An 18,238-nucleotide genomic window follows, 5' to 3' on the forward strand; every position below is an offset into this window, starting at 1 on the left:
GTATTTACTCAACATGTGTTTTCAATTTTATTTTCGAATGGTTTTTGTAAAACTATTATAATCTTGAAAGGTCACAAATACGCTTTGCTCCACAAAAAATTCTAATGTTCGTTGTGTTTTTTGCTTTCATGTTGACTAACATACATGCATTATACCTTTGATATCCCATTTCAATCTGTTCTAAATGGGATATGTATACTTTTGGACTAAAAAGTAAAATTTATCTTACAGATTTTTCCAACTTTTAATAAGGAGGCTCAAATTAAAACTTTATGTTAAAGTTGGTTGAAACAATAAAATTTAAGCATTCCGAATAATAGAAAACCTTTTAAAATATATGTGAGTGTGTGTATTCCCTTTAAAAGATATAAGTAAATATAAAATTTATATAAAAAAGTATTTTTTTAATAATGAATATCACATTTTTTATTCTAAGTACAAGTATATATTAATAAGTTTATTCTAAGTAACCGTGATTTTATCTTTTCAAACTCCATATCAAATATAAAGAAATGATATTTATAATTATAAATGATATAAGCATTACGTCATTTTTTTATAAAGAAAAGAGTAAATACGAGACTTACATGATAAAAAATAAAAAATAAAAAAATTCCGTACTTTTTCAGAAAGATTACAAATACGTTATTTTATTATTACAAATACCTTAAAATAATAAAATAACGTTTATAACTTTACTTCTTCTGCGTTTCCGTTTCCGTTTCAGCGCGTGGCATATACTCTTTACCATTCACAATACCGAACGCAGTCGGTGGCTCCGACCCCCCCCCCCCCCCCCCCCCCCCCCCCCCCCCCTCTCTTTATCTCTCTCTCTCGCGGAGAGATTTCTTTCGTCGTTTCGTCGTTGCCTTTAGATCCGTCTCCTCTCTGTGAGAAAGATTGCAAGGAAGGTAAAATTATTCTCTTCATCTTTTGTTTCCGTAGTATGCCCACTCTCCTCCGTGTTCGTTATGTCTGCGCGTTAAAATCTTTTATTTGATTGTGACATTGATGCGTTGTCTCTGCCAAGATGTTATGAAATTGTATCTGACAATCCTTTTATAAATATTCGGGCATTTTCTAACTTTTTCCTTCATTGGTTTCGGTTCATGTTTTGATTGTCGTAAAAATTTTTCTTAGAAGACCCTATTTTTGTACAAGCTTAATTATAATTAAGAAAAAAAAAAGACATCTTTCTTGGAAGAGCTGAAGAAATTGTAGCTTTTATTGCTATTATGCTATAGAACTGCTGCTTTCTTTTTCCTAGTCAAGGACATAACTCATATGGAAAATGGGCTGGAAGAAAAAATATAAAAACGGTGATTCTTTTTTAATTGTGAATAGATTTTTTTTGCAGAGATATTAATATAACAAAAGTGATCAAAAAAATTTCAGGTCGCTGTTTTGTGTGTTTCTCTGGTACTTGTTGGTTTTTTTAATGAGTAATCTTGTTGGGTTTTTAACAAAATGATGCGACTTTTTAAGATTTTCACAATGCTAATCAGGTTCTGAGGTGCTAATAACTCTTCAATCACGGTAGAGTTGCTAATTAATTAATGACAAAAAGATTGTCTTTTTTATTTTGGAAAATTATTTATTTATGTAATATGCTCTGTTCCTCCGATACTAGTCAGGTGTCGAGTTGCCAGAAGGATTCATAAATTTAATATGCGTAGAATGGATAATCGAGGTGACTTTCTTCAATTGCTTGGACCTGATGTGTCAACAGCGATTCTCAACCATTTGGATGACCCATCTGACCTTGTCCGCGCTTGCTCTGTTTCAAGATCTTGGCACCGATTTGGTAAGCGTTTTGGATTAAATAATCAAGTTCAGTTAGGTTTAATAGTGTGTTGCTTAATGCTCTATGATCTAGGTGCTGATTTTGTACATTTTAATGTTTGCCACGTACTCTTATGTCTTTGTTTTAATTGGAAATATTGAATTTTACTTAAGTCCTTGATGCTTTTTTATCAACATGATGGATGCCATTTTCCATCTTATGTTGCTTCTACACAGTCACAAATCTTAGTGTACAAAGTCAAGGGTATTGGACAATTGAGTAGGCATGTATATACGGATTCAGTTTTTTTTTTTTTTTTTTTTGTCGTCGGGGTGCCTGTGATGGGGTCTTGCAGAGAAGTTATCATTGATCACAAGAGACTTTTGCATTTAAGAGGGAAAACGCAAAGTGGTGGAGAATCACAGAGTGTAGTCGCTGAGTGTTGAAGTATATCTCTATCAATCTGAAGCTTTGGTGTGGTTGGCTTCAATGGTGAGGGAATGTGTGGTTTGAGTGGTCTCTTTTGAGTTTCTCATAACTCGTAAAAAAGGGAACCAGGTGCTTCTGGCGGGGTCAAAATTATCATGGTAGGTACTTTTCTCTATCGGAGTTGGGTCACGAGAAGAAGCGAGGCCTGATAGTGGTGCTAGAAGGATGGAAGGGGGAGGGCTGGAGGAATTTCGGCGACACCTTGAAGGAGCTTGCTTCATCCTCTGGTTTGTGTGAGGAAAACAGAGTCAAAGGAGGTTTGGGAAGGTGGGAACAAGTAGGGATGTCGAAGGAGTTTGGCAGAGGTGGTGGTCCTCCACGGGTGCTCTCACCAGCATCGATGGTGTATCAAGCGGTTCCTCGGCCTGACAGAGAGGTACTCTTAGGGCAGAAGGTGCTACCTCGAGCCACAAAGCCTATAGAGAAGGTAGGCCTGCCAGGTACAGATGACCTTTCCATTTCGGTTGAGGCACAGAGCTACAAGGGGAGTGGTAGGGAAGTGGGGCTTTTGAAAGAGGGATGGTTGTTGTAAGCGTTGGCTGAAATGGAAAGTGAAGTGGAGTGTTTGTGGGATTATATCACTTGGCTTAAACGGTGCGTTAAGGGGAAGGGGGTTATGCAGATGGGCTGGGGGTTAGGGACGGGGGATATAAGGCTGCCTAATCAAGTTGGGCCATCCAAGGATAATGGGCCGAGCTAGGGTTTAGGCCCAAAAGTCTGGACGGTGAAAATTGGAACTCGGCCGATATTTCGGTCCTGGGCCTTAGCAGTTCCTCCACGGCGCCGATAAGTGTCCCGCCAGACCCAACCCCAGCACAGAAATTTCACTGGTCACTGACGACCATCTTGGTGGGTCGGTGCAGTCACATCGACAGGAGGCTAGTGCTATTTCTAAAGATCTCGACGCTGGGGTTGTTTTTTACGGGGAGTTTAGGGAGCTCTCAACGAAGCCCAGCTTCCCGACGACGGAGGTACCCATGACGGAGCTTGTCCCATGGTTGGGTGACCTGCCCCTTTCAGGTTGAAAGGTAGTGGGTGGCTTGGGGAGTACAACAAAGGTGTTGTTTGTTAAGGTGCAGTCGGCATACTCCTCAGGGGATGTGATGTCAGTTGGCTCATAGAAGGGCGCTGATATAGGCGTTGGAGATACAGATGTTGCGTAGTCAGATGGTTTCTCATATGGCTTTCAGATGGTGGTTTGTGAGAAAGGGGGCGATAAAAATGAGCTGGGTAGTCCTACCCCACTATGTGCTATTCTTTCAACTCCCACATCTTCGGATTGGGTGCTGAAAAAGGTGGCGGAGTTACAGGTGTATGTGGGGATATCCTACGAAAATAGACCGGCTTTCAGTTGGAGGCAACAGGGTTATAAGTAACAAGATAGGTCTGAATCCTTTAAACTCAGAAAAAGGAAAACGAAAGATTGGATTCAGCCCTGTCCCTATAATCAAATCCAAGAGAGTATGGCCGGTTAAAAGGAAATCTAGGTTATTTGAAGCGGGGTCTACATCGGGTCGGCGTAGAGACATCAGTGGAATGTCACTTACCCTTTTTTTTTTTTTTTTTTTTTTTTCATTCGCCTCATGTAACACAGGATAGACTGATGGTCGGTATTACACCCTTGGTCCCCGAAGAAACTATGGCTCCCTCGTCAGAGTTGAAGGAAAATGGTGTACTGCCAAGGTCTGAAGGAGATGTAGGATCCGCTATCACCCCAGAGGTGAAGGGACTTGCTGCCACCCCAGAATCTCCAATGGAGAGAACCAATAGAGTTGTTGGAGAACCTACGGGTTTGGCGTTGATGCCTTGTCTAGAGTCAGGAGTTCAGTTAGATACTGTGTCTGGGGATAACGTTGCTCCCCTGGTCTCTCTTTTTCCAATAGCGGACTGGATTCTGCCTAAAGTTAACGAGATTCAGCAGTTTGTGGGAATCTCACATAGAAGATGTGAAGATTAATTTAAAGAACTAATCACTGCGATTGAGGCAAGCCACACGCTTGAAACCAAGTCAAATTTCAAGAAAAGTAGGGAGTTACAACGTCTTTTTTGGGCAATCAACTACAACACTAAGTCAACTAGAGGGAAGTCTAAAGGGATGGCATTGTGAAGACGGGAATCAATGGGTTGGGGTTGGGTGTTCGGGTAGAGTTTTAGTTCTACGGGAAACAAGGGGTTGGGGTCGGGTTTGGCATATTTTGGGTTGTTTTTCCACCAGTTTTTTGGGTCAGTAGGGGCTTTTTAGGTCATTTTGGGCAAGGTGTTTTCTTGTATACATTCAGTGTACTTGGTTTCTCCTTTTGATATATATAATTTGTTACTTGTAAAAAAAAAATTATGATAACAAGGAGAGTAGTAGTGGGAGGGAAAGGTTGAAGGGGCGGGGAGTTGTTTATCTTTTGAAACCTAGAATCTTATCGTGGAATGTTAGGAGGATCAATGATGTTAACAAGCGACTTTGCATTAGATCCCTCATCCGTAGTTGCAAAGTTGATGTTGTATGTCTTCAAGAGACTAAGCTGTGCTATGTCGACAGAAATATTATTTGAAGCCTATGGGGATGTTCTTGTGTGGGGTGGAGTTATTTAGCTTCTTTAGGCGTTTCAGGAGGGGTGTTGTTGATGTGGGATATGAGAGTGGTGGAGTTAGTAGAGGACTGCATTGGGAATTATTCAGTGGCTAGGTCTTTCAAGAATATTGAGGATGGGTGGAGGTGGGCTCTTGCGAGTAGGGCTGAAAGCCGACTACCTCGGTTCGGTTTTGTGCAAAAACCAAAACCGACCGAGCACCTCTTTTTTGGGGGAGAAAACTGGCTGAAACTGACCGTCTAAGGGAGTAAAACCGGCCGGACCAGTTGCTGGCCGGTTCATAGTCGGTTTATTAGTTTGCGGCGGACTACCGGCGTGAGAAGATAAACATCTAATTGTGAAGAGACTCAACTTTCAAGTGAGAACAAAGTTACAAAAACTGAAAATCATATCTAAAAAAAAAAAACAGCACCGTTGTGCAGCGGACTCTGTGGGCCATGAGGGTTTATTTTAAGACACGGTGGACTCCGTGAGGGGGACGGAATTGGAGTGGGATTATAAACACCGGGGTTGCGCCGTTTGCCGGAGGCTAGAACTGGAGGTGGAGGCTGGAGGCTGGAGAGTGGAGGCTGCGAAGTGTGAACTGTGAAGTGTGAAGTGAATGAAGTCGAGAAGAAGAAGAGGAGCGAAGCACAGGGTGCTTAAACCCTAGGATGAAACGGCACCGTTTGGCTTAGGCCAAGTGGTGCTGTTTCATTTAGTATTTTTTTTTTAAACGACGGACCCTAAATGGCGCCGTTTACGTATGGGGTCGGCCAGTTCATCGGTTTAACACAGGGTCAAATCGCTGCCGAACCGACCTACGTCAGTTTTGAAGAAATTGTACCGGCGGTTTCGAGCTCCGGTAGCCGGTCTGAGTCGGTTCATGTCGGTTTTCCGGTTTCTTGTACAGCCCTACTTGCGGGTGTGTATGGTCCTAATGCAGTTCGAGAAAGGAGCTCTTTGTGGGAGGAACTGGCGGGTATGCATTATTTATTGGATTTACCTTGGGTTGTGTGCGGGGACTTTAATGTTGTACGTTTCCCGTGCGAGAGGGAGGGGGCTGCTTTTTTGACAAGGTCAATGGAAGACTTCTCGGAGCTGATTTTCGATCTAAACTTGATTGACCTTCCTTTGATTGGGGGTGTTTCATGTGGTCGAATGGTAGAGGGGGGTCAAGGTCTGACAAATTTCTAGTTTCTACTTCTTGGGAGACATATTATCCGAACTTAAGCCAAAAGAGATTGCCACGGGTATGTTCTGATCATTTTCCCATCTTATTAGATTGTGGGGCATTCATAGAGGTAGGCGTTGCTTCAAATTTGAGAATATATGGCTACAAACGGTTGGTATTGTGGAGTGGGTGAGGGATTGGCGGGCTTCCTATGACTTTCACAGTACCCCCAGTTTTATTGTGGTTGGTAAACTCAAAGCCCTTAAGCTGAACCTAAAGAAGTGAAACGTTGAGGTTTTTAGACACACGGGTGAGCAAAAAAGTCTTCTTTGAATGAGTTTCATTCTCTAGAAGTTGGGAAGGTAACCGAGGAGTCCCGTTGAGAAAGATTGAGGTGGTGTCTGAGTTAGAAAAGGTTTTGTTGATGGAAGAAATCTCTTGGAGACAAAAATCAAAGATGACATGGTTGAAGGAGGGCGACAAATGTACTAAGTTCTTCCACAAAATGGCAAATTCTCACAGGCGTAATAATATGATTGAGGTGATCCAATCAGGCAACACGGTGCACCAATCCCTGGAAGTTATACAAGACCAAATCGTGAATTATTATGAATATCTTCTCAAAGAGACTGCAATGTGGCATCCTAAATTGGATGGGCTGTTTTTTGATCAGCTGGATGCTAGTGCAGCAAGATGGCTGGAGAGACCATTTGAGGAAGCCGAAGTGCTACAGGTGGTGAGTGGTATGTGCAAAAATAAAGCCCTGGGCCCGGATGGATTTTCTTTGGCCTTCTTTCAAGAGTGCTGGTATATGGTAAAGGATGAGGTGATGTGGATCTTTCATGAGTTTCATCTTTGTCACAAGTTTAAGAAGTCCCTTAATGCTACCTTCATTGCCCTTATTCTGAAGATAACGGGGGCCATTGAGTTGAAAAATTTCCATCCTATTAGATTGGTAGGTGAGATTTATAAAATCATTTCAAAGGTGTTAGCAAATCGTATGAGCTTGGTGATGGAAAAAATTATTTCCTAATCTCAAAATACTTTTGTAAGGGGTAGCCAAATTTTGGATTCAGTTTTAATTGCAAACGAGTGTTTGGACAACTGGTTGAGGGATGACATTCCAGGAGTCATTTGCAAGCTGGATATGGAAAAGGCATACAACCACGTGTGCTAAGATTTTTTGCTATATATGTTGAGAAGATGTGGCTTCGGGGATAGGTGGTGTGGATGGATCAAACATTGTGTTTCGACCGCTCGGTTTTCTGTTTTAGTTAATGGGCAACGTCGTGGTTTTTTTCAGAGTTCGTAGGGTTTGAGACAAGGGGATCCGTTATCTCATTTCCTCTTTGTTGTAGTCATGGAGGCCCTGAGTCGCATGATGGAGGCTGCTGTTAGGAGGGGTTTTCTTGCTGGTTTTGTAGTGGGTAACGTTAACAATGAGGCTTTATCCATCTCTCATTTATTATTTGCGAATACTCTAATTTTCTGTGATGCTGAAAGCAGACAAATTCAAGCTTTAAGGGCTATTCTATTGTATTTTGAAGCTGTTTTGGGACTTAAGGTGGATTTGGGTAAGTTGGAATTGGTCCGGTAGGGGAGGTGGCGAATATCAACCTTCTAGCTGAGTTGTTGGGATGCAAAGTGGCTGCTCTTCCTATGAAATACCTCGGACTCCCCTTGGGAGCTTCTTTTAAAGCAAAAAATATTTGAGATTGAGTCGTAGAGAAGGTAGAGAAAAGGTTGTTGGGCTGGAAGCGGCTCTATCTTTCAAAAGGAAGGAGAGTAACTCTCATCCAAAGCACCCTTTCCAATCTCCCCACATACTTTCTTTCCTTATTTCCTTTACCGGTGGGGTGGTTAATCGGATTGAAAAGTTATTTAGAGCCTTTTTGTGGGGCTGTATGGGTGAGGAAAATAAATTTCATCTTATGAATTGGCAAAAAGTGTGCAGCCCGAAGGAGTTGGGAGGTTTGGGGGTGCGTAACTTGATCACTTTTAATAAAGCCCTACTAGGAAAGTGGTTGTGAAGATTCCAATTGGAAGGGACTTCATTGTGGAGAATGATTGTGGGTCGGAAGTATGGTTGTGAATGGGGGTTGGTGTTCCAAGGAGGGTAGGGGGTCTTATGGTGTGAGTCTTTGGAAATTTATTAGAAATGGGTGGAAGGTGTTTGCAACACATTAATTTTGAGGTTGGAGAGGGCACAAGAATTAGGTTCTGGTTTGATGAATGGTGTGGTGAGAGAGCTCTATTTTTTGTTTTTCCAGGTGTTTTCAGATTGGCTGGAAATCAGTAGGCCGTTGTCTCAGATGTGTTGTGTTGAGCCAATGGTTCAGTGCATTGGAATCTGATATTTTCTAGAAATGCGCAAGATTGGGAAGTTGAGGATATAGTAGGTTTTCTCAGCTTGCTTTATTCCAAGAGGATAGGAGGTAATGGGAGCGATAGAATGTTGTGGAAACCTTCGGGAAGTAAAAAAATTTCTATTAAATCTTTCTTTAAGGTGCTGACAAATTATCAGCCCATTGCGTTTCCATGGAAGGGTATTTGGAGAGTTCTTGTGCCTCCCAAAATTGCATTTTTTACTTGGACAACAGCTGTAGGAAAGATTTTGACGGCTGACAATTTAAGGAAACAGGAGATGATTGTAATGGAGTGGTGTTATATGTGTAAGAACAATGACGAATCGATTGACCACCTTTTTCTACATTGCGAGGTAGCAAGAGAGTTATGGGATGGCATACTTAGTAGAGCCGGGTTGGCTTGGGTTATGCCCAAGAGTGTGGTGGAGCTCTTAGCATGTTGGAATAGGCATCATCATAGCTCTCAACTGGTTGTGACACGGAGGATGGCTCCTTTGTGCTTATTGTAGTGTATATGGATGGAAAGAAATAAGAGGTGTTTAAACAAGAAGGAGAGAGCTATGGGGAATTATGGAGTTTTTTTGTACTTTCTTTAGTTCAATGGCTTTCTGCTTAGTTTTAAAGGGAGGGAATGTTCTTGAGTTTTTGCCCTTTTTTTTTTCCAGCTTTCTAGAATGTAATTAGGTGTCTCTTTTGTATACTTCTTGTGTACATGGGTTTTGCCTAGTTTTGTTCGATCAATGAAATTTCTTATAAAAAAAAAATATACGGATTCATCTATAATTTAATAAAAAAAAAGATCTGTATATATGGATTTAATTATGCATCCCCTAATATCCCTTTCTTTAAATGTCTATATAATTTAGTTATTTTTTCTAAAAAGTGCTAGGGGCACAACTCAAGTACATTGGAGTTATATATAGGGGAGGTGCCTGGTTTAAGGTTAGGAAAACAAGAGCTAGAAAAATCTATCAAGGATATAGAACAGGATTGTTGTGGTGTGATACCCCATATGATAAGGATAAAGGGTAGGTGGTGTATGTGGTCTCACATTGTTTGGGAATGAGAAGTTCTTGCTCTTTATAAGATTTCAATGAGGCTCCAATTTTATCATTAAATAGTCCTGTTGGAGTATAGGCTATGTGATTTGGGTCTTCTATTAGGGCGTTATAAATTGTATCAGAGCCTATCTCAACAAAAAATGTGGGACTTAAGCCGGCCACCTACAATGGACTAGCTCGACGAGGACGTCGGGAATTTAAAGTGGGTAGATTATGATACCCCATATGATAAGGATAAATGGTAGGTGGTATATGAGATCCCATATTGCTTGGGAATAAAAATTTTTTGCTCTTTATAAGGTTCCAATGGGGCTCCAATTGTATCATTAACTAGTCTTTTTGGAGCATAGGTCATGTGGTTTGGATCTTCTATTGGGATGTTACATGTGGATCATAATCCCCTCAAACAAATATCTAAGCATGGCGGTTCTCAACTCTGGAAAGGTTCTTTCACGATCTTCGTCATTTCGGGCGTCGCATTCCTTCTAGATACTCCACATCAAGCATAAATGCACAATCCTTCTGACTTTTGAACCCGTGAGTCCACTTCTCCTGCCTCCCCAAGCCACCATTAGCTCCACCACATGAAATGGCATCCGCCCCTTCTATTCCAAGAAGTTGGAATATTGCCGTCCACAAGGTCATAGCCCCTTCACAGTGAAGCAATAGTGGATTGATGGTTTCCCTACTCTTCGTTTACTTGCAACACCAATCCATAACCAATATTTGCCTGCTTCCTCACTATATATTGTTAGGATCTTCCCTAATGCCAACGTCAAAGTGACAGAGTTCACTTCCCGGTCCTGCACAAATCCATTAGTAACTTAGTAAAAATCAGCCATTGAAGCCTCCCTGCACGATGAGATACCATAGAGCCTCTCCTTCCATTGCATATCGCCACAGCCACTTGCCCAACAACGCAAGATTAAACACAAGCAAGCTTCTCAGATGCCTTGCTGCACCCACCGAAACTGGAAATGGGGACAAGAAAGAAGTGGGGAGTTTGAAGGGGCTCTTGATAAGAGTGATCTCACCCCCTTTTGGCAAATATAGATGTTTCCAACTTAGGTCTTTGTAGTCCCAAATCGACATCCATGTTCTCAATGATGACATCCCAAATCTAGTCTGTCTTGTATTAAGCCCCTAGGAGAAGACTCGAGTACTTCACAAGCAAATAAAGGACTGCATAACTTAGGTCTTTGTAGTGAGTACACGTGTCTGAGCAATGATAGCCCTGGCTCTCACTAGCGGCCGATAAGAAGTGGTTATCTTGTGTGCATGGAAAATTTACTTATTTCAGAGATATTAATACTATGATTCTCCCCTAGGGAAGTAAAATCACGTGTTGGGCCTAGTCTAGCTTATTGTATTTGATCCAAGTAATTTTAAAGGGACCTACAGTGTTTAAGGGAACATATTAATACTATGTTCGGTTTCTTTTTTCTTTTTAGTAATGAAAATGAAAGAAAATAAATTAGTATGTTATTGGCCTTTGTTTTGCATTATTTTCTTAATATATAATGTTGTGAGTTGCTAATCTTCATGCAGTGATTGAAAATGGCATTTGTAAGCAGCTCTTCTTGAAAATGTTTCCTGAGATATATAATGAAGCCCATATTATTGAATTGAACAACAACATGATAGGACCTACAAAACTCAACGGTGATAATTCTTCAGAATGGGAACGCCTTAAGAGGGATCACAGAGTATATGCCTTCTTAGCCCGAGGTCTGAGCCCTTCCATACGAACAGATTGCTTATCAGAGCCCATCAGTGCATCCAGCACTGATAATTACCCTGACGAAAGCATACGGAATACTTTGGAACCAGGGGATAGAGTTGAGAACAGGGCTTCATACTGGTCGAGTGAAGGGGAAAATGATCCTAATGTTCCCGAGACATTAACCTATACGTTGGTTGCCAATTTGTGTGTTGTTACTGAAATCCGTGTGCAACCGTTCCAAGGTAATTCTTATAGCCTGTATATTTGTATTGTAAACTTTGATGTTATTCTGACATGAACATTTTCCTAATTAACTGACAGAAAATTCTGTTTACATATCAGCATTTTTTCAGTATGGCTTCCCTATATATTCATCTAAAGCTGTTCGATTTAGAATGGGCTATCCCAGACGTCCATTGGAATTTAACAATGACAAGTTAGCTTCGCACGAATGGGGGGATGAGATTATTTGGACATACACATCACCAGAATTTCCGATGGCTCAGGTTTGTTGCACTGTTTAACGTGGTTAGCTTACTTATTGTTCAGTGAGGAAGTCAAGTGATGGGATTTTTTGGCACTTTCTTTTGGTTACTTGATTTGCTAAAGAATAACTAAGCTTTAGATAAACTAGAGTAACTGTAGAACGCTTGACCTGCATTCTTTTGCATGTTCTATACGGTAATTCAAAGCCTGTTTTTTTTTTAATCCCGGAATTGGCACAATTATGCTTTATTAAAGGAATATTTTATGATCATCATAGAATACGGTGGTAATTTCAGTAAGAAAGCATATAATTTTTCTTTTTAAAGTGCTCCACATTAATTTGCAACTGCATTGCCATATCGAATGTATAGGTTTGCTTGACGTTATTGTGAAACAGGAGAACTTCTTGCAAGCGTTCAAGTTACCAGAGCCTGTTCTTTGCATTGGAGGGATTCTGCAGGTTGAGCTATTGGGCCGGGTTCAGAGACAGGAAATGGACGAGTTATACTACATATGGTCAGTTTCTAACAATTCTCAATCTCTCTCCCCTCCTGCCCATAGATGGTGTTTTGAATTTAGTACTTATTTCAAGAGTCCAAACAAAACTTAAAAGACTGTATGAAAAGCTGTTTCTTACTCCTGAGAAAAAAGGGGAAAATGTAGAAGAGTTTTCTTTTCCAAGACTGAAACTCTGTTTTTATTAGTAGGAAAAAAATGAAACTCAAGTCTCAAAGTAATTACTTTCCTAGGAAAAGAAATACAGTTCCTTTTAAGCTTAACTAATAATTGTTTTTGAGAAGTGCTCTACAGTCACAATGAGATTCCACAAAAAAAAAAAAAAAAAACCCTATAAACTGACGTGGTTTAATGTGATACATTAGATCTACTTTATAATAAAAATAGATTTACAATCTAACATACCACATCGAGTCACGTCAATTTGTAGATTTATTTTTGTGGAATTTCTTTGTAGCTAAAGCATTTCTCATTGTTTTCAGCCTCCAAACTTGGATGCTGTATTAATCTGTTTGCCCCTTTTGAGTATATTTTTGTTATGTTTACTGTCCTTGGGAATATATTCCTCTTAGGTCTGGACTACTCTTATAAATTCATGTCCAAACTGGTTGCGTGTGCTTTGCTTTTGAATATACTAAGGCCATTTGTTTCTTTTTTTGTCTGGGTCATTTTGTATGGTGCAGCGTCTCCCATGTTCAAGTTCTGGGACGACCACTCTTACAACCGTTTGATATCGAAGTACTTGATCCCTCAGGATTGTGTGCCTTAAATTACAACCTGAAGACACAGTGTTACGAGTCTTCAACACAATCACATGAGACAGAGGCAGCCGCTCACGTGCGCAGATTTACTGATATATTGATGCAGCTGCTCGGGAATGGGGCTGTCGTCGCCGACCATGAATCAGATGAAGAGCCGCCAGCCTAATGTATAACAACTACTTACTTTCCTTTTGTTGTTTTGTCTTTTAAATAAATCCGGCAAGAGTCTGGAGATAGGATATTACTGGGTAGTACCGAGATGGTTATCACTGATTTTCAATGTTATTAATGTACTTCCTGAGTTCAACCACTAATATCAATCAACTACAGGGCAAAATTTACCTGGTAGAGGCGGGTAGCTCCCTGCATGGAACCCGAAACCTACCCTTCATTTTACACAAGGATAAAAAGTGTCAATTTTATGCACGGAATCGGGATTTACTCTGCAGGGATAGATCTGAAGGGCCCCTGCCTTGGAGAGGATCCCGACATTTAAAATGTTAAGACCCTCCTTAAAAATCTCTATAAGTCTACTCAACTGTTGTGATGAATAAACGGCTTCCAGAGAAATGTAAGGAAATGTTTCTATTTTGATTGATTGTAATGGTGGATGTAATATGTTGTAAAGGAATGCTGTATGGAGAAGGAATGAGAATGCACAGACAATGTTTGATAAAAAGCTCAGAAGAGCCACTGATTCATAGCTACGGATTCTTCGAGGGACCCAACTTCCAGTATAGACTACTAAATTCCAAATACTCCAAAAGATGCTCACTACACTTTCGTTCCTCACTCAAATACCCATTCCGCAACAACCTCTCAGAAATTAATCTAAACTGATCACTATTCACTCTATGATAAAAGACAGTAATAAAACACACCGTTTCAGTTCATATAAAACGGTGCGTACTACAAAAACAACACATAAACAAAAAGCTAGTCTACTTATCCATATTACCCAAACGATGTGTTTTCCCCACACAACCCAAACAGTGCATTTGATATCCACCTGTGCGCTGTCGTTTTGAGTTCCAGCCCTTCATCAGTTCCTCAAACTTCCAGTTCACAACACTTCGACAGTTCCTCACTTCGTGTTCCTCTTCCAACCTTAGGGTTCCAACAACTCCATCTTTCTTCACAGCACCTTGCCCACAAGGTGGGGATAGAGCTACTGGAGCTTCCATAGTTTCTCCCATGTGTTCTCCTCTTCTGTTGTTCCCCTCCATTTCACTAAGACCTCCGTGATTCCTCGATTCCCTTCCCTCTACAATCGCTGATCTACAATCAACTCGGGTTCAGGCCAAACCTCCCCATTCGTGTCGACCGGAGGTAGAGTCACCAGTGGTTGGATCGAGCTTCCCACCTTCTTTTTGAGACAAGATATGTGGAGGGTGGGGTGGATCCGAGAGATATCCGGTAGTTTGAGACGGTATGCCACATCTCCCACCTTTTTCTCCACCTGAAAGGGTCCATAGTAGCGAGGAGAGAGCTTTATATTGCAACGATGGGCCACGGATTTCTGGCAGTACGGTTGCAACCGTAGGCACACCCAATCTCCTCCCTCAAACTTCCTTTCGGTTCTATGTTTATCTGCTTGTGTCTTCATCCTGTTCCTTGCACTTTTGAGATTCTCTTTTAACAGCTTGAGGATTTGGTCTCTGTTTTGTAATGTTTGGTCCATTGTCTGGTTTGATGAAGTACCGGGTATATAGGATATGAGTAGTGGTGGAGGGTAGCCGTATAGTGCTTGAAACAATGACATTTTGGTGGTTGTGTGATAGGTGGTGTTATACCACCATTCTGCAAAGGGAAGCCATTGTGACCATTTCTGGGGTTTAATCCCAGCATAACACCTTAGGTAGGATTCAAGGCACTTGTTTAATGCTTCGGTCTGCCCATCCGTTTGAGGGTGGTAGGCTGAACTGTGGTTCAAAACTAAACCTTTCAGTGAGAAGAAGGCTTGCCAAAATGAGCTCACAAACACCAGATCCCGGTCAGTAACAATAATACGGGGTAAACCATGTAGTTTAAACACATGAAACATAAAAAAATTAGCCACGGTAGCTGCTGTATAAGGATGGGATAGGGGTATAAAGTGCCCAAACTTGGTGAACCTATCAACCACAACTAGGATCACAGTAAACCCACTCGCACGGGTAGTCCTTCTATGAAATCCATAGAAATATCGGTTCAAGCTTGCTGAGATTTTGGTAGAGGTTGTAGCAACCCTGCAGGTGGTGTTGTCTCGTACTTAACTGCTTGGCAGGTTTCGCATTCCTATACCCATTTTTTCATGTCCTTCTTCATCCCCTTCTAGTAAAAATCTCTCTTAGCACGTTGGTAGGTCTTCAACTACTTCAAGTGCCCCTCTAAGGGATGGTCGTGGATATGCTGCAACACTTTACTTTTAAAGGCAAATTCGGCTGTAAGAACAATTCTCCCTTTTTTTTAAAAGTAACCCTTGTTGTAATTTATAGCCTTGAACAGGAACCATGCCTTCCTTGAGAGCTTTTAGGACCTCCCTTAGCTCACTTGACCCTTCATAACTTTCTTTGAGTTCCTCTATCCAATCGGGTGTTGGAAATGATAGCATAGCTAAGGATCCCTCGTTTAACTCATCTCGTTCCTCTTTTCTTGACAAAGCATCTGCCACAACATTTTCCTTCCCTTGTTTGTACATAATAGCAAAGTCATACCCCATTAGCTTACTTACCCACTTTTGTTGAGTGACGGTCCCCACCCGCTACTCCAACAGAAATTTTAGGGCCTGCTGGTCTGTTTTTACTACAAATGAATGCTCCAAGAAATAAGGCCTCCACTTCCTTACAACTATCACCAATGTTAGGAGCTCCTTCTTATAAGTGGAAAGAATAAGTTCCTTACCTTTCAATGCCTTACTCATATAAGCAAGGGGCTACCCAACTTGCAATAAAACTGCTCACATTCCCCTACCGCTTGCATCACACTCAATGGTAAAGGGTTTTGAAAAATCCGGAAGTCTAAGAACTGGGGGTTGTGTCATAGCCAACTTCAGCTCATTAAAAGCTTTCATTGCCCCATCATTCCACACAAAGGCATGTTTTTTTAACAAATCTGTTAATGGGGCAGCAATCATTCCATATCCTTTAATTAACTTGCGGTAGTACCCCATCAAGCCCAAGAAACCCCTCAATGATTTAACATTCAGCGATACAGGCCATTCTAACATGGCAGTCACTTTACGGGAATCAGTCATTACTCGCTTTTCATTAATCACGTGCCCCAAATAATCCACCTCGGTAACTCCAAAGTGGCATTTTGACAGTTTGGTATATAACTGGTTTTTCTTCAGCACTTCCAACACTACTCCCAAATGCTCTTTATGATCTGTCCAACAATTACTATAAATTAGAATATCGTCAAAGAACACTAGAACAAACCGCCTTAAATAAGGTCAAAACACCTCATTCATTAATCTTTGAAAGGTTAATGGGGCATTAGTCAACCCAAAGGGCATCACGAGGAATTCGTAGTGCCCTTCGTGAGTCCTAAAAGCTGTTTTTGCCACATCTTCAGGCACCACCCTGATTTGATGATATCCGGATCTCAAGTCCAACTTGGAGAACACCACCGACCCATATAATTCATCCAACAGCTCATCAATAACGAGTATGGGAAACTTGTCCTTTATGGTCACTTGGTTAAGAGCCCTATAGTCGACGCAAATGCGCCAACTCCCATCCGCCTTACGAACCAAGAGCATGGGGGAAGAGAAAGGACTTGTGTTAGGTCTTATCACCCCGGACTCTAACAACTCCACCACAATATTCTTTATCTCAGATTTTTGGTAATGGGGATAACGGTAAGGTCTAGCCGTCATGGGTTGAGTTCCATCTTTAAGGGGGATTCTATGGTCTTGGGCCTTGAAGGTGGCAGCCCTCTTGGTACCTCAAAAACTTGGGAAAACTTAGTAAGTATTTGCTGGACATCCTCCCCCAAAATTGCAATTTTCTCAGTATCTTCCTCAAGTAACAGCTGTAAAAATAGCCCATTCCCCTTATACATTGAAGCACACATGGCCTTTCCCCTTTTTTCAATTATGTCTAACCTCAGCCCCAATAGCTCCACCTTTCTACCCGAGTGCTCAAACTTCATACTCAATTCAGCAAAACTCCACACAATTGATCCAAGGGTTTCCAACCAATCCACCCCAAGGACCTCATCACAACCACCAAGAGGCAAAATATAATAATAAGGGTTAAAGTGGATACCTTGTATTTTGGTTTCAACCTTGCACCATTTGTCCATTTGCAACCTTGACAACAATCTTCTTACCTTCATCGACACCCAACTTTGTAGCCCGTGCAATAGATGGATCCAAAAAACTATGCGTAGACCCGAAGTCCACCAAAAGTACCACTTGTATACTCCCAATCCACCCTATGAGTTGCATAGTCTTAGAATTAGGGGTCCCCGTAATTGCATTTAAGGAAATCTCGGGCTCAACCACAATCCATTTCTGTTTTGAGTCCCCTTCAATAGGTAATTCAGCAACCATAGCAATTTCCTCATCACCTTCCTCCGTCGCCTCCAATTCCTCAACTCCTTGTAGAAGGTACACCTTAGATTTTTTGCAATTGTGGTTGGGGTTCCATTTTTCATTGCAATGATAGCACAAACCTTTCTTACGCTTCTCATCCCACGCCATGGAAAAAACTTTTTTGATAGGAGGGTTGTATTTCTGGTTGTTAGTCCCCGTAGCACCCATATTCCCATATGAAGTGTTACTGAAATTGGACTGCCCCTTCTCACTCGAGAACTTCATTGGTTTCTTAGCACTATTAAGGTATTCTTCTTGAATTCATGCTAATCCAAATGCTACCGTTAAGTTGTGTGGGTTAAACATGCGAAGAGGTAACCATGTCTCATCCTTTAAGCCGCTTAGAAAGCAAGTTAACTTATGGTATTCAGAAAGGCCCCGTACTCTATTTGATAGCGTCTCAAAGCTGGCCTTATAAGTTGCCACCGTAGTGATTTGCTTCAACCTAGTTAAGATCTCCATAGGGTCGTCATAGGCGGTCGGTCCAAAACGAACCAACATAGCTCTCACCAAGGTCTCCCAACTCACAAACTGGGCTGTGTCTAAGGCCTCTTGGTACCATACCAAGGCATCCCCCTCCATGTGATATGAGGCTAGCAGTAGCTTTTGGGCAGGGGTGGTTTGATGGTATTTGAAGTATTGGGAAGCTTTAAAAACTCATGCTGATGGGTTTTCATCCACAAAATGAGGAAAGTCTAAACGAATACGTCTTAAGTTTGGCCCATTTGCATCTCAT

At 41.3% G+C, this 18,238-nt stretch overlaps 1 protein-coding gene across 5 annotated transcripts; it reads left to right on the top strand.

The window, feature by feature from the left end:
* The first annotated feature begins 719 nt into the window (after positions 1–719).
* Positions 720–13,230, top strand: LOC121252593 (F-box protein At4g00755-like). Of its 5 annotated transcripts, none has more exons than XM_041152312.1 (7): positions 720–794; positions 828–911; positions 1,635–1,804; positions 11,082–11,402; positions 11,482–11,666; positions 12,044–12,162; positions 12,846–13,230. In XM_041152312.1, exons 3-7 carry the CDS (start codon positions 1,669–1,671, stop codon positions 13,087–13,089), a joined length of 1,005 nt encoding a protein of 334 aa, XP_041008246.1. In that variant the 5' UTR covers positions 720–794; positions 828–911; positions 1,635–1,668; the 3' UTR covers positions 13,090–13,230. The 5 variants fall into 5 exon arrangements, with proteins under 5 accessions (XP_041008246.1, XP_041008242.1, XP_041008244.1 ...); XM_041152308.1 differs by having other exon boundaries at positions 721–794; positions 10,986–11,402; XM_041152310.1 differs by having other exon boundaries at positions 728–794; positions 1,631–1,804; positions 10,986–11,402; positions 11,503–11,666.
* The last annotated feature ends 5,008 nt before the right edge of the window (positions 13,231–18,238 follow it).

Source organism: Juglans microcarpa x Juglans regia, chromosome 2S (assembly GCF_004785595.1).
Source record: "Juglans microcarpa x Juglans regia isolate MS1-56 chromosome 2S, Jm3101_v1.0, whole genome shotgun sequence".
Classification (NCBI taxonomy): Eukaryota; Viridiplantae; Streptophyta; class Magnoliopsida; order Fagales; family Juglandaceae; genus Juglans; species Juglans microcarpa x Juglans regia.

Coding starts and splice junctions, on each gene's coding strand:
- LOC121252593 (XM_041152308.1), top strand. CDS start 1,669: ATGCGTAGAATGGATAATCGAGGTGACTTTCTTCAATTGCTTGGACCT. Junction 1,805..10,985: donor AAGATCTTGGCACCGATTTG/GTAAGCGTTTTG, acceptor ATCTTCATGCAG/TGATTGAAAATGGCATTTGT. Junction 12,163..12,845: donor GACGAGTTATACTACATATG/GTCAGTTTCTAA, acceptor TGTATGGTGCAG/CGTCTCCCATGTTCAAGTTC.